General features: G+C 43.7%; 2 protein-coding genes and 1 pseudogene across 2 annotated transcripts; 1 reads left to right on the top strand and 2 right to left on the bottom strand.

Moving 5' to 3' along the window:
* Positions 1-1887: 1887 nt before the first annotated feature.
* Positions 1888-6912, bottom strand: LOC147200834 (HSF-like protein; annotated as a pseudogene).
* Positions 6913-7071: 159 nt separating this feature from the next.
* LOC147200833 (antihemorrhagic factor cHLP-B-like) lies at positions 7072-9012 on the top strand. The gene is made up of 7 exons (XM_086118750.1): positions 7072-7275; positions 7378-7488; positions 7563-7647; positions 8193-8362; positions 8436-8552; positions 8710-8790; positions 8869-9012. The coding sequence occupies exons 1-7, from the start codon at positions 7072-7074 to the stop codon at positions 9010-9012; spliced, it is 912 nt and encodes a 303-aa protein (XP_085974876.1).
* Positions 9013-10594: 1582 nt separating this feature from the next.
* On the bottom strand, positions 10595-13472 carry pdrg1 (p53 and DNA-damage regulated 1). The gene is made up of 5 exons (XM_086118751.1): positions 13162-13472; positions 11275-11347; positions 11127-11201; positions 10933-11013; positions 10595-10866 (listed from the first exon to the last, which is right to left on the bottom strand). The coding sequence occupies exons 1-5, from the start codon at positions 13237-13239 to the stop codon at positions 10784-10786; spliced, it is 390 nt and encodes a 129-aa protein (XP_085974877.1). The 5' UTR covers positions 13240-13472; the 3' UTR covers positions 10595-10783.
* Between the last annotated feature and the right edge of the window lie 1839 nt (positions 13473-15311).

Below are 15311 nucleotides of genomic sequence, written 5' to 3'. Positions count from 1 at the left end.
GAGCATTGCTTACTTCCACCGCCCATGACGCCACCTGACCAGTCAACAGGCTCATTATAAATGCCACCTTGGTCTTATCCTTTACATAAGTGGATAGTTGTTGGTCGAAAACCAGTGAGCATTGGTGTAGAAATTGTCCACACAGCCCAGGTTCGCCACCATAACGCGGTGGGTGTGTGATATCGGGTTCCCGCTCAACCATCGGGGGGGATGGTACTTCAGTGGTCGCGTTATGCTCCACCCGTGAACCCAAATTTTTGAGTCGATGAGAGACCGTGTCCCGGAGTTCCGCGAGCGCTTGTTCCTGCTGACCCACCAGTTGTCCTTGGCTGGTCAAGGCGGTCATAACCTTGTTGAGGTGTACGGGATTCATGTTGGTCGGAGTATTCTGTCACGATTCGGACTAACCGAGTCAAGTTTTGGATCCCAAAAGTGTAGACGCCAGACAAGGTCTCCAAAGCAAAAAATATTTAATGTACAAAAATTCGCACCGACAAAGTAGTAACATAAAGCGCTGGTCAAAACAAGGACCAGGGAGCACAAAAATGAAAAGCGTAACAAACGTAACAAAAAGCGCTTGCACAAAAGGCAAGAGAGGAAAACAAGAACCGAGAATACAAACGAAAAGCAATGAATCAACGACACGCAAGAAAAAGCCAAATCACAAAACAAAGCCATACTTACACAATAAATTGAACCGAGAGTTCAAAAGCGAAAAACGACCGTCATGTTCCGTATTTGGCAGCAGGTGGCAGGCGTTCATTTCTGCCGCCTGCACACCTGCTGCCTATTTGTCGGTGATTGCACCTGCTATATCTAGGTGCTCCGGCGGTCGACTCCTTGCCCGAGTATTGCATGTCGTGCCACTGCTGTTGCCCATGTATTTTTGAAAGCGCTACTCGTGTACTATTGCTGATCGTTATATTCTTCGTCCCATTGTTATTATTATAGTATTTGCCTAATCAATTCCCTTGCCGTTTTTTGCAAGCGCTTTTCGTTGTCTCGTTATATTAATTTCCTGGTTTTCGTTAGTAACCAGCGCTTTCTGTTTTCAATTACACAGTGTTATTTTGGTTTGTAATAAATATGATTCTGTGAGAAAGTCCTTTTCAGTGTCTGCTATTTCGGGGATCCACTCATTCTCATTGTTTCAGTTACGTACGAAGCGGTTCCTTTCCCGTTTCGTGCGTAACGTGACAACGACGAGATCAATAGCAAAGAGTCTGTGGGCAAGGAAGCACCAAGGCATAAGCAATACTCCGATAACCAGCAGACAGATTGCGGGTCCTTAAATACACAGTTCCTTAATTGAAAGATTGGCAGCAGGTGTGCAGCCAGAAAGTCCGCTCAGTCTGCCACCTGCTGGCCAGGCCAAGAACAGGAACATGACACTGTACAGGGACATTGTTACATTACCATTTCAAGAAATACACAAATAGCAAATTTCTTCACTGGGGTCGGTTCCTAATTTGCTCTTGAATATTTTGCATACAACCAAGTAATATATATTTTCCATCTTGCTGAAACTACCCTGGAATGAGAAGGGAGGAGTTCTCCATCCATGCTGACTGCATCTTTTACAAAATGAACAAGGGTGGAGGTAGAAAGTTGACTGAGTGCTGATCTGTGCCACACCCCACATAACCACTAAGCAAAAGTGCATGTTACCAACAGTAGCAGCTGTACATTTTGGAGACTGACATTGTACCTGTTGGCCCCGCCTCCACAGCTCACACTGCTTGCTGAAGCAATTTTTCCTCCAAACAGGATATTCTGACTTAAGTTTTGTATGAAAGCCAAATCAATGACTAAAAGCCAATGACTGATTCAGGTGCTCTCACACCGCGTCACATCATTTCTTTTATTTGATTTAAAAGTGCGTTAACATCACTTCAGCGGGAAGGGACAAATGTGGTGGATGGACAGCTCGAGATTTTTCAGCTGCTCCTTGCACCTGCAAGCTTCTGCACTCTGGTGGAACGGCGGCATGCAAACAGACCCCGGCCGACCAGCTGGAAGGGTCTCTGAATTCTGTGGAGACCCAAGAGGAACAATAAGGCACTCTGCTGCCCAAATACTGTCAATGTGGTGCTTTTGCTGCAGACTTGCCTTTAGTGGGTACGTTTCACACTCAAGCTCTCCCACTTGTTTGAAGGGAGGAAGTCAGATAACTCATCATTTTTAAATTACTCAGTCAAGAAGCAGTTTTCAGAAAACCATCAAGCACATTTAAGAAACTCCGGGCAAAATTTGTGTGACGCCACCCCATAAACAAAGACCTAGTCAAGAAGCAACTCACAGCTTTGTCGGGGCAGCGAGGCATGCAGGCCGCAAATGTATGTGTGGCCTCTCGTGGACACATGGTCTCCACCAGGGCAAACTTGAGCCAGGTGATGGTGCCGATGGCGGCAATGTACTGCAACAGGAAGGACAAGAAACCTGGCACCCAATGCAGAAAGGGAGGGGAAGAGAAAAAACCCCCCACACACCTCCTCAGTCAGCTGAGCCACTTCCAGCAGGGTGAAGTAATTGTGGTGTTTGCTCCCCTGATTGAACCGGAGCACTGCCTGCTGCACGGCGCTGACGCCCGTCTCGTCGTTAAGGGACAACAACTTGGGGCAGGAAGGACAAAGGGTCATCATCTCATCTTTGGTGTGGTCTGGTGGAAAAAAAAAAGCACAAATTCACTCTGTAGTCACTACTGAGGGTCGACTTCAAAGTCTGCAACTACTTTCGAGTTAATACCTCACCTTGGGGGATGTATTCGTTCCATTGCCACAGCTCACATTGGTCCACAGGTTTGGGATTGATGAAGTGACATTCGGCCTGCAGCAGCTTCACATTCACATCAATGTGGCAGCCGTCAGAAAACTGCAAGGAGACATGAGCGTGACCAACTTAAATGGTTTCAACAGCCACCATTCAAGAGCGTAAGCGACTGGTTGTCCTGCCAAGGAAGCGTGAAACACTAACCCGGGGGTCGGCAACCACGCATGCGGCTCTTTAGCGATATCTAGTGGCTCCCTTTATAAAAAAAATTGAAAATGGAAAAAGATTTTGATAGTAGGCTAATATAGCTCAAATAGATATAGATACATGTTGCAGCTCCGAAAAAGGAGACCGGTGGTGTTGGTTTTTAAAACATACACTTTATTTATGCTTTTAACAGTCTCGACAAACACAGACACGTCTGCGTCCAACTCCTGCCTCCTCTCTTCTCGTTCAACTCGAGAGGCGTTCAATGACAGCCTCTGAAAAATGGAAATTCATGATCACCTCACCGACACTAAGAAAAGCGAAAATAATGCACCAAAATAAAAAAATCAAGCGAAGAAATCACAAAATAATTCTATGGGGGTGGTTGTGAACACAACAAAGGAATGAATCACAAAAATTCTGAGACAGTCCAGTCTCCTACATACATACAGCATGTGTTTCCCTCATTGTAAGTTTTATAGAAGGCTTTTATTTTTTTGCGGCTCCAAACTTTTTTTTTTGTCCTATTTGGCTCTTTCAACGTTTTGGGTTGCCGAACCCTGCACTAACCTGTTGATAACTGCTGCTTTGGACCTCATGCAGGCTAAACTTGAAACTTTCATTTAGATTTACGTTGACCGGAGATGCAACGGCACCAATGTTCCGTCTAAGATGCGTAACTGCGCACTGGTCGCACACTCTCAGCGCACAAGAAAACCGATCCAGCGCAGTGAACGCACTGCAAATGAATTAGATATATAACTTTTTTTCTTCTGTATCAATTTGCTATGTAATTCAGTGAGTGACAGGTGTCCAGCCAATCCTGTCACCATATACAGTTTTTTACATGTACCGTATCTTGTGCTGACCCGGTCCACCTGTCAAATTTAAAAAAAAAAAAAACTAAACACTGAAACAGCACGTCGGCTTCACAGTGCAGAGGTTCAATTCCAGCTCCGGCCTCCCTGTGTGGAGTTTGCATGTTCTCCCCGGGCCTGCGTGGGTTTTCTCCGGGTACTCCGGTTTCCTCCCACATTCCAAAAACATGCATGGCAGGCTGATTGAACACTCTAAATTGTCCTTAGGTGTGAGTGAGAGCGTGGATGGTTGGTCGTGTCTGTGTGCCCTGCGATTGGCTGGCAACCGATTCCGGGTGTCCCCCGCCCACTGCCCGAAGACAGCTGGGTTAGGCTCCAGCACCCCCCGCGACCCTAGTGAGGATCAAGCGGTTCGGAAAATGGATGGATGGATAAACACTGAAACATGCTTGCTTGATTCTTCTACATTGTTTGGCAGTTGGGACAAAAATGTGAATTATGTTACATTATTACTGGCATACAAAGACATTGTGCTATCTTCATGGGAAGGTTCAAATCAGAAAGCGTTGGAGTGTTCATCTTGAGTTACAAATGTTGCACAATTAGAATTGTTTTGCATAATTTCACTGAAGAAATCGTTTTTCTGTAAAATAACTGCACTTTCATTATCTAGCAATAATACACACTCTTATCAGCTTCTGTAAACAATGTCATTAACTTATTTCAACGTAGAAATAAAATTGAAATCGGGAGTAGATTTCTAACTTTTGTCCCGGCCCCCCCACAATATTTTCTGCTTCTCATTTGGCCCTCTCGGGAAAATAATTGCCCAACCCTGCCCTGAACCGGTTGCCAGCCAATCGCAGGGTACACAGAGACGAACAACCATCCGCGCTCACACTCACACCTAGGGACAATTTAGAGCAGTCTTCCTCAACTGGCGGACCGCGATCCATGACCGGACCGCCGACCTCCTCTGTCTGGACCTCCTCTCTCCGGACCCTCGGCAAATTGTATAAAATAATAAATTATAACGTGATTTTTACGTTATACATTTTATATTTTTAGACTATAATCTGCGCATTACCGCGATCGCTTGTTAAAATTATCCATTGTATTCTTTGCGTGCACTAACAGATGTATTGCAGTGGACCGCAGCAGCGCGACTGTGTGTGTATAATGTTTGACTAACTGGAGACCCTGGCTGAGCAGGGCATGTCGGCGATAACGATGCGCTGATTGGCTCCTCTGAACTGAAGGTGTGCCCATACGTAAGCGTCAGCACGCGTTTATCCCAATACACACGCATTCAAAATGGATGATTGTGTCAGGAAACAGACGCATGCGCGACGACACAGTGTGCTCACAGCTTCAGCCCAGGAGAGCCGCACACAGACAATTAGACAAGACGAATCGCGGGAGGTTTCGATTGTGTGCAGTTTTGCTCCCGTCTACCCGGGGATCTTTGCAGATGTTTAACAGCAGAATAGCGCAACATGGTAAATGAACATCCCAATGGCGTCCTCAAATAATATTTGCATGCCTCAGACATTGCATTCACCTTTAGTGGAAGAACAGCACTGCACATTCCTGTGCTCCCTTGTGTCAGTATTTAAAATGGTTCTTAACTCCTCTTCTGATATATTTTTCAGTGATTTCAGAGGGGATGTGAAAAGGGGAATTGTACAAATGAAAAGGATATTTTTGTTTTCATGTTTAGTATTTATTTTGGTAAAATGAGTATTTTGTTTTGCTTTTGTTAAATTAAGGGAAAAAAAGACAACTACTGTTTAACAAAGTTCAAGTAAAAATGTCTTATTTCCCTAAAAGGGCTATTTCTATGATTAAGCGGGCACAACTTAACAAAATAAAAGAGTTCCTGTGCCTCAACACAATACCTCTCATTATTTGCTGTGTACTGGCAAAGTGAATAATTGTTATTTTCACGCACCCCATTATTGGTTGGTTGTGAGGAGTGTTGATTTGTATAAGCTTGGCTTGACCATACTAAATCGGCATATCGCCCTGCTCCCCAATGACCGCCATGCATGGGACCGGACCTTGGTCTTATTAAAAAAAAAAGAAAAAGTGGACCGACAGCATTTCTAGTTGAGGACCACTGATTTAGAGTCTTCAAAATGTCAGCCTGCCATGCATGTTTTTGGAATGTGGGAGGAAACCAAAGTACCCAGAGAAAACCCACGCAGGCCCAGGGAGAACATGCAGACTCCACACAGGAAGGCCAGAGCTGGGATCAAACCCACAACCTCTGCACTTTTAGGTCAACGTGCTAACCACTGGACCACCAGGCCACCCAAACTTACATCGATAAATATAATTCAACATGACTCTAAAAAAAAAAATAAACAAGAAAATCAAACAACAAAAAAGTCAAAGTCACAGCAAAAAGTTGGTTGATGCTGCAAGTTAAGGACATGGGGGTTACTGTGGTGAAAAGTCTGTGTTCTTTCACCCTTCCGATCACACGCTCATCGTCGTGCAATGGACTGGGTCTTCTGCACCTCTGCTCCAGATAGCTGTGACTTCTTCAAGAAAGCAGGTATGTGGGCCGTGCAGGGGACCGGGTCCTCCATGAAAAATCCTTTGTCCACCACAATGGCCATTGATGGTTTCAGAAGAGACACCAGACCAGACTGCTTAAAGTTCTCCTGGTCACTGATGGAGCCTTTGCATAGAGGTGAGAAAAAAATGTCATCTTTTCTCAAATACATCTTATTGATTTTATTTCAAAAATAAATCTGACAGTACCATTCTTTTTCAAATACTGGTAATTTTTTTATGTTAAAAAAAAAAAGCATTGTTTAACTTGTTCCCCCTCCACATTTTCAGGTTTTGGGTTAGGAAATGTTTTCATGACCCTTGTCAGGGAGCATGGGTTATTCTCAGTTTTTGGCTATTTTCTGTTGGGGTGGGCCGCTATCGCCTGCAAAGAGCAGGAACCCACCGTCTTCACTAAATGGTCATTCAAAAAAGAAAAAAACTACGGTATGCCTGTTTTCTCACCAAATAAGATTTTACTCAGAAAAGAAGGTTCTTTTTCAAAATCAGAGTCCAGTTCATTTCTTTTACTCAGCTGAGGTGAATGAGGAGTTGCCATGGTCACTGATTGAAAGGATGCCCAGCACTAATTATCAACCAGGTGTCAGGCATCTGTTGTCCTCTGCAATTGGTCGTCGAAGCTTCTCAGCCTCCTTAAACTGCTTGTGTGAAGATTGGGATGACGTGTTCTCTTTGCAGTTCTTCAACGCTGATCATGATGACGGCACGCATATTGGCTTCTGTGCTGTGTTGTCTTTTGGCTCTTCCTGGTTTGGTGAGGTCTGCATCTTTGCCTTTGGTCACATGCGGTGAGGACAGCGTGAAGGCGGCGGCCAGCATGGCTGTCCAGCACATCAACCGACATCACAAGCATGGCTTCAAGTTTCGCCTGCATGAGGTCCAAACCAGCAGTTATCAACAGGTTAGTGTTTCGCGCATCCTTGGCGGGATAACGAGTCGCTTACGCTCTTGAATGGTGGCTGTTGTAACCATTTAAGTTGGTCACGCTCACGTCTCCTTGCAGTTTTCTGGCGGCTGCCACATTGATGTGAATGTGAAGCTGCTGCAGACCAAATGTCACTTCACCAATCCCAAACCTGTGGACCAATGTGAGCTGTGGCAACGGAACGAACGGGTGAATATTCTTTCAGTCTGCGAGTCAATGGCTGTTTCTGTTGGTGATGTGCTAACTGAGTTCTTGTTGCTTAGGGCGCAATGGCCACCTGCAGCGTTGAGTTTTGGGTCATGTGGGGGGTGGCCAAAATCACCAAACACAAATGCACCACCAGACCAGGTCATTACCCGCAGACACTACTTGTCTTTTTTTTCCTCTTCTCACCTGTCTGAGACCCTTTGACAGTGGGACTGTAATGACGTAGCTGTGCTGTAGGACTCTGAAATTTTGTTGCCCTCCAAATATCAAATGTTGACTTTTCACCTGCAGGAGGTCACTTGAGCTGGCTGCCAGCCCTCATGTTATGCTCCTGCGCTTGGCTGACGACTCCCCCATTGACCTAGAAGTGGCATTTTGCTAGAATTGCGGAAATGGCACCCCAAAATTGAATTTGAAGCCCAACGTGATCTGATGGCACAAATATACTAAAAATACAAAATTCTGTTATGAACGATGAATTTTAAAAACTTTGATTACGCACCATGCCTCTCACCAGGCATGTTACCCTTTTTTATTAGAACAAGGATCTTGCTTGGCTGTTTAGACTTGGTTCTTGTATAATACATCCCCCAAGGTGAGGTATTAACTCGAAAGTAGTTGCAGACTTTGAAGTCGACCCTCAGTAGTGACTACAGAGTGAATTTGTGCTTTTTTTTTTCCACCAGACCACACCAAAGATGAGATGATGACCCTTTGTCCTTCCTGCCCCAAGTTGTTGTCCCTTAACGACGAGACGGGCGTCAGCGCCGTGCAGCAGGCAGTGCTCCGGTTCAATCAGGGGAGCAAACACCACAATTACTTCACCCTGCTGGAAGTGGCTCAGCTGACTGAGGAGGTGTGTGGGGTTTTTTTTCTCTTCCCCTCCCTTTCTGCATTGGGTGCCAGGTTTCTTGTCCTTCCTGTTGCAGTACATTGCCGCCATCGGCACCATCACCTGGCTCAAGTTTGCCCTGGTGGAGACCATGTGTCCACGAGAGGCCACACATACATTTGCGGCCTGCATGCCTCGCTGCCCCGACAAAGCTGTGAGTTGCTTCTTGACTAGGTCTTTGTTTATGGGGTGGCGTCACACAAATTTTGCCCGGAGTTTCTTAAGTGTGCTTGATGGTTTTCTGAAAACTGCTTCTTGACTGAGTAATTTAAAAATGATGAGTTATCTGACTTCCTCCCCCACCCCCAAAGCATCACATCTACTGCCAAACCTCCTATTACAACTCGTACAAACAAGTGGGAGAGCTTGAGTGTGAAACGTACCCACCAAAGGCAAGTCCGCAGCAAAAGCACCACATTGACAGTATTTGGGCAGCAGAGTGCCTTATTGTTCCTCTTGGGTCTCCACAGAATTCAGAGACCCTTCCAGCTGGTCGGCCGGAGTCTGTTTGCATGCCGCCGTTCCACCAGAGTGCAGAAGCTTGCAGGTGCAAGGAGCAGCTGAAAAATCTCGAGCTGTCCATCCACCACATTTGTCCCTTCCCGCTGAAGTGATGTTATCGCACTTTTAAATCAAATAAAAGATGTGACGCAGTGTGAGAGCACCTGAATCAGTCATTGGCTTTTAGTCATTGATTTGGCTTTCATGCAAAACTTAAGTCAGAACATCCTGTAGTTTGGAGGAAAAATTGCTTCAGCAAGCAGTGCGAGCTGTGGAGGCGGGGCCAACAGGTACAATGTCAGTTTCCAAAACGTACAGCTGTTACTGTTGGCAACATGCACTTTTGTGTTTAAGGGTCATTGGGGTGAGGCTTTTCTCTCTCGCTTCCCCCCCCCTCCTGAGACTTGTTGACCAGAAAAATGAATTTGCATTAGAAATGACTGGAAAGGAGAGCATAGAATGTCCGTTTCATTGTTCTGGGCTTCTACTCTTTGGGCAGTAGACTTTCATGCTCAAGGCTAAAAAAAAAGGGTCAAATTTTCATTCGAACATTAGGCCCCCCCCCATGGTCATGTGTCAGAGATTTTCTCGGACAAAGTTAAATGACTCGGCACACAGGGAAAATTGTCTTCAATATCGGCGGGAGGGATCTCTGTGAGCGAACGACGGTAGTTGCCCCGATGATCACACACTCCCCTGCCTCTGCGCGGTTCTTTTTTTTCCAAAATACAAGAAAAACACTGCCCCCGAGATTTGCATACCGCGCCCCCCGGTCCGACCCCTCGGGAGTGATCTGATCTACCCGAAGACACAAGCCACAGACTTTGCTGATGACAAATGTCCACCTGGGTGCAACAGCTGTTCCCAAACCGTCTTTTGGTATTCAACAACTCTTTGTTCCCAATTCGTTTATTCCCACTTTGGGATGGAGTCGAGCCTTTTTCCATCTGTTCGCCCCCCTTGCTTTGACGTGATTACTGAAGAAGTTGGCCCAAACGGCCAACACCTCTGCGCTGAGTATGTCCAGACATGCCCAAATGAACCGAAACTTTAAACATGATACAATTTTATTCATAGATTTCTCTATATCATGCAATCAGGGGCGGCACGTGATACAGAGCCTCACCGGCACTGTTGGACATCATTTGCATGTGAAGTAGTGACCAATTATTCCGCCATTAAAATTACTGGATGTGTGGATTTCCTGTGCAGAGAAGCGCATTGTGGGCTTGGAGCCTCACTTTGCCCATCAGGCAGTTGTCTGCTCACACGAGGCGTTTGTTTGAGTTTCTATTGCCAATTAACAGGTTTTACTCTACAAACTGCGCATTCAACGTTCAACAGTCTGTGGAATATTTGTCATGAATGTATGGACACGACCAGAAAAGCAGGTCCTAGGAGGAGTGCACAGTGGTGCCACAGCCAGCATGTGGCACTATTGCAGTTCATTGGCGTTATGCACAGAAAAAGAAGCCCATCGACACTGGCTCTGTACAAATGGAACATACAGAACAAGAAATTTGACACCAAATCCACATTCGCACCTATTTTCTTCAGCCACGGAAATTTACCAGAGCAGGTTATTGCTGCCTCATGCCCCCACTGCCACAGCGCTAATCATAGGACTTTTGTGGGTGGCAAATTGCAAGCTGGTGCAACATCCACTTTCATTGCATCGAATGAAATTAGAAGACATTTGCTGTTTCTCAGAGTTTATTACAGTAATAAAGAAAATATTAGCCACAACATCACTGAATCATGATTAAGCAACACTACTGGATCAACAGAAGCAGCGAAAAGCCTTATTTGAGAATTCAGTCATAAGCAGGACAGCACTACATACATGAAATCTGGACAATGTAATGGGCTATGTAAGATTTGATGTCAGCGTTTTAAAACACTCTTAATGGCTTTCATTTCATCAGTGGACAGTGCCAAAAGATTGTAGCCGCTCAGCTCAGGCTTTCCTGCAACAATACAAAGAAAACCACCTCAGTCAAACCATAATGTGGTTTTGGATTTGCTGTTCTTACCTTGTTTCTCATTTAGATGATTGACATTTGCTTTCAGTCCTTTGCGGAGGTGATTTAGTTCACTGTCCAGCTGTTCCTGGTCTACACATAAGCAAGACAAATCTCAGTCAAAAATGAAAAGCAAATCATTTCATATTTGGAACAATCAGGCCTACATACAATTTGACAGTTACACATGCTTCAAAAGATTTTACCTTTTTGAATCATTTGTGTTGCCTGGGACTTGGGGAATTTGATGAACATATTTCCAAAGCAAATCTTCACCTTTTCTGTATGTGACAAGAATTAGTCAGTCATTGCCATTACATATGCAATGAACTTCAAAATCATGGGATCACTCACCTGAACACATACCACTCTTAAGTGCATTTAGTGCTTCTCTGTTCCTGTTTCTCTTCATGTCCAGGTCAATTATCTTAGATGGAAACACACACAATTTAGCAACAGAAAAGATCACAGAAATATGTGACAAAGAGGGTAAGAGTAAATATAGACTATTTCGAGACAATAAAATATCAAGACAGGAGGGGATAAAGGAAAGAAGGGTGGCGGGATGATATTAGTGATGTTTTTTTAAAAATATTTCAAATGGTTCCACTTGGAAATAATATTGAAATCCTGATGTGGCTGTACAAATGGAAAGAGATATCTTAGAAGTGGCACATTCACAGTACTGACAAGCTCATTTAAAAAAGGCATTGCAACATATCCTGTCAAACTGAGCCATACCATATCAAATACAATCATAATCCCACCGAGTCGAAACGAAGGTAGTGCAACACTCAGTGAATCAATCGCTGATGTGACAGGCCAAAGTAACATTTACAGTCACACCAGCGCAATGTAGAAATGTTTCTTTACTTAAAAAGTGACAGTGACTAGACAAGAATTTCTGTCTGGCTGATACCAAATTCTGTTTCTCCAGTGGTTTCGCTGTCCACCAGCTTACCGTAGTTAGCCTTCGTCTGTTACATCTGTTTCAAGACACAGCGTTGACATAATAAATACGTGAACATTTTTTTGAACAATTTTAGTGTTTACCATTTTTCTGGATATTTTGGACATTTTTAAGAATTAATGGAGATTTACAGTCCCGTTTAGATGAACTAAGAGCTTTGCAATGATGATTTTTGACACCAAGAGTCAAACTTATATATCCTATTCGAGCTGTTAAACATGGAACAAAGTGCACCTGTCATTTTGACACCTGAAGGCTTCAAGCCTTTTAAACAATGCCTGCAAACTTTAAGGTGTACAGGCATACACTTTTGTGCGATCATACAAAATTTAAATGACCGCTCATTTGTTTTATTTATTTAATTAATTTTTTATCATTGATTCTCTTACATTCTCAGATGAGATCTGCAAGTCACTTATTGCTCACTATTTTTCAAAGTGTGGTATGGGTAATTTTGAGTGCACGAGACTTTTTTCTGTTGGATATTCAAAATGGTGTAACCCCTTATATTACAATATATAGGGAATAGTGTGCACATTCGGACACAGTCACAGAGTTTTATCAGAATGGACAATTGTTAGTTCATTCATACATGGCCGTCAAATACATTTGTGTTTATGCACGCAACGAGTCAACACGTTCAAGGAGGGGTCGACGATATGTTTATTTGTATGACATATGTGGCGTCATGTCAAGTCTTTACCCGTGAGAAACAGCACCGTGCCATTGGCTTTGCATTCTGGACGAGGAAAATACAAAGGCTGTGTACGAATTCACAGGCTGCGTCCTCGGAAGACTGCATTTTCAGCCACATGACGTCAGATCTGGCGCGACTCGACCGCATGTGGTTTCTAAATTCTCGAAAGATATTTCGCAGGCTGGGTCCTTCGAGGCATTCAAAGGCTCCTCCTCAGATAGCGCCATGTGGCGAATTTGGACAGGCATGTGAATTAGAAAACACCTACAGTCGAGTCGCGCCGAAACTGGCGTCATAAAGCCGAAAATTCGGCCATCGGAGCACCAGCCTGTGAATGGATTCACAGCCAAAGAAAGAGTGGTCTTCGTAGCCAAAATAGGAGCGCCGAAAATAAGGACATAACAAACTAGATCACGTTTCACATCACAATAACGTTGTACGTGGCTCATCTTACTGCTGACGACACAAGGATTTAAGTGTTGTCCCCGCTTTGTGTAAACAACATCCATATGGGTTTACTGACCTTGCTCGTCGCAAAAATAAATACATAAAGCGTGCGTTACAGTACTTTTACCTGTTGTTTCGTTGTCAGGACATCTTCAGCTGCCTCCTCGACCTCTGTCAAATATTCCACTACGCCGTGAGGTTCCATGGCAGTTTCCTCGTTCAGGAGGGAGATGCTTCAACACAACGTCCGCGGTCAATGGAGGCCACGTCTTGAGGCTCATTCAAAAACTATGTCAACCCTTGTTAAACATGGCAAATCTCATTTCTTCATTGCACCTTTCTAGATCTTCAACCCTCTGTTAACAAGTAGCACCTCCTACTGCAGTCAAACCAGCCTCTACTCGAAAAGACAGCCGCCGCTAATTTCATAAAAACAAAGCATTACGGTAATAAACCGCCGACGAGCGGCAAAAGACACCTTCAAAATAAAAGCAAGCTACTTGGGTGACCTGGAGGTTCATGCTTCAGGTTACAAACATTTTTATAAAATGAGCTCTCTGTTATAACGCTACGAGTCCACCACTGAGAGACTGTAAAATGGTTCATTTGAATCTTGAAATACCGGTACATCTAAAAATAAATTCTATTTGAAAAATGCATGAACAGTATGATTGTAAGTATATTCAATATAATCCCATTAGTAACATAACACCAGACCAATTGTGGAGGACACTACATCACAGCAGGTATTCACCAAAAGCGGTCCCATCCAAATCCATTGCTGCAGATAAAAGTGAATTGAAATATAAATAGTTCAACCCTGATTTAAATAAATACATAAATAATATCCTTGAGTTATCGTAATACCAGACCAGTTTTGGAGGACATTAGAAAACCCCAGGTCTCTGTCAAAATAGGTCAAATCCAAATCTGATCTTGTATGTCAAAATAAGTCCTTTAATTGTCATTGAATGGTGCATTTGCAATGTCCAATTAGGTCGTGGTGGCGTAGTCATTCATGGAACGTTTGAGATGTCAGTAGTCATTCTCGATTGCTGGCAAGCAGTATAGGACTTCGACACTGGAGAATCCATATGGTAAAAAATATAGTGATGGCAAAATGAAGCCCCATAAAGCAGTGAAGCCCTGCAGGGAAATGCTTCACACACGATTCGGGGCTTCAAGATGAATCATTTCCTTGATGTCATCATGTGGACAGGAAAATGTATAACATGCTTGGTGCATGCAATAAAATGGTGGGGTGAAATCATGCTCTGAACACATAATAATATATATGTATTTGAGGAGTGTTTTTACATGAATTGTTCTGTGTTACTTTGTCTATGTTTGTGCTTATACAACAAGTGGAAATGTGAAATAAGGAGGTAAAATAAAGTGTTTATTCTTTTTTATTTAAAAACAATATTTCATCCAAAGTTTTTGGACTCAGGCGGTTTCTTTTTTTGCAGAGAATGTCACCTGCTTTAGAAAAAACTCTTTCACATGGTACTGATGAAGCAAGGGTGCATAGATATGTGATAGCAAGTTGGTATGAAGGGGAATCCATAGCGTTTCTTTGGCGCTTTTATTTCGAACCACAGTCGAACAGATCGCATCATTTCCTGAATCAGTTACGTGGGTACACCCCCTTCGCGGGGCTTCAAACGGCACCACTGACGTCATCAACACGCGCTTCGGCTCCCCATTCATGAACCACTCATCTCGATTACTCGGCACACGCTTCAGGGATTTGACCCGCGGAGCACATCACTAAAAAAATAGTCTCTGAAACAAGTGGCGTTTTTGCTGTACATTTTGGACTGTTTGTAGCCGATGTAACCAGACCTTACGTTTGTAAAGTCACAACAGACCCGAGCAACATCGGGGCCTGCAACGAAGAACATATATTTTTTTTTTTACTAAAAGTTCATAGTCTTTGTATTTAAATTTATTGTGTTGTGTGTATTTCTTCTATTTTACATTGACTCTGAAGTTACTTTAATTATTCTTAGGAGGATATAAAAATATTTTTTCTGCAAAGTCGAGGCACCGTCATTTATAATTTACTGCACAGGTCCAGAATTTGTTTTGTTGAATGCACAAAACGTTTGTGTGATGGAGGCACCGCGGTTGAGAAGTGTGTGCTGTTTTTGTAAATTCTTTCTCACTGGAGGCAGTTAACTGCAACTGCCTTTCATGATGAGAGTTGCTACCCTTTGAAATATCACCAAGTAGAGAATTAAGTACATCCTATGGAGCAACAGTTTGTCATATTTG

Source organism: Hippocampus guttulatus, chromosome 8 (assembly GCF_054856545.1).
Source record: "Hippocampus guttulatus isolate MCC_2025c chromosome 8, RoL_Hgut_1.0, whole genome shotgun sequence".
In the NCBI taxonomy this organism is placed as follows: domain Eukaryota; kingdom Metazoa; phylum Chordata; class Actinopteri; order Syngnathiformes; family Syngnathidae; genus Hippocampus; species Hippocampus guttulatus.
Note: the sequence above shows the minus strand (reverse complement) of the source record. Positions and strands in the feature narration are given on the sequence as shown.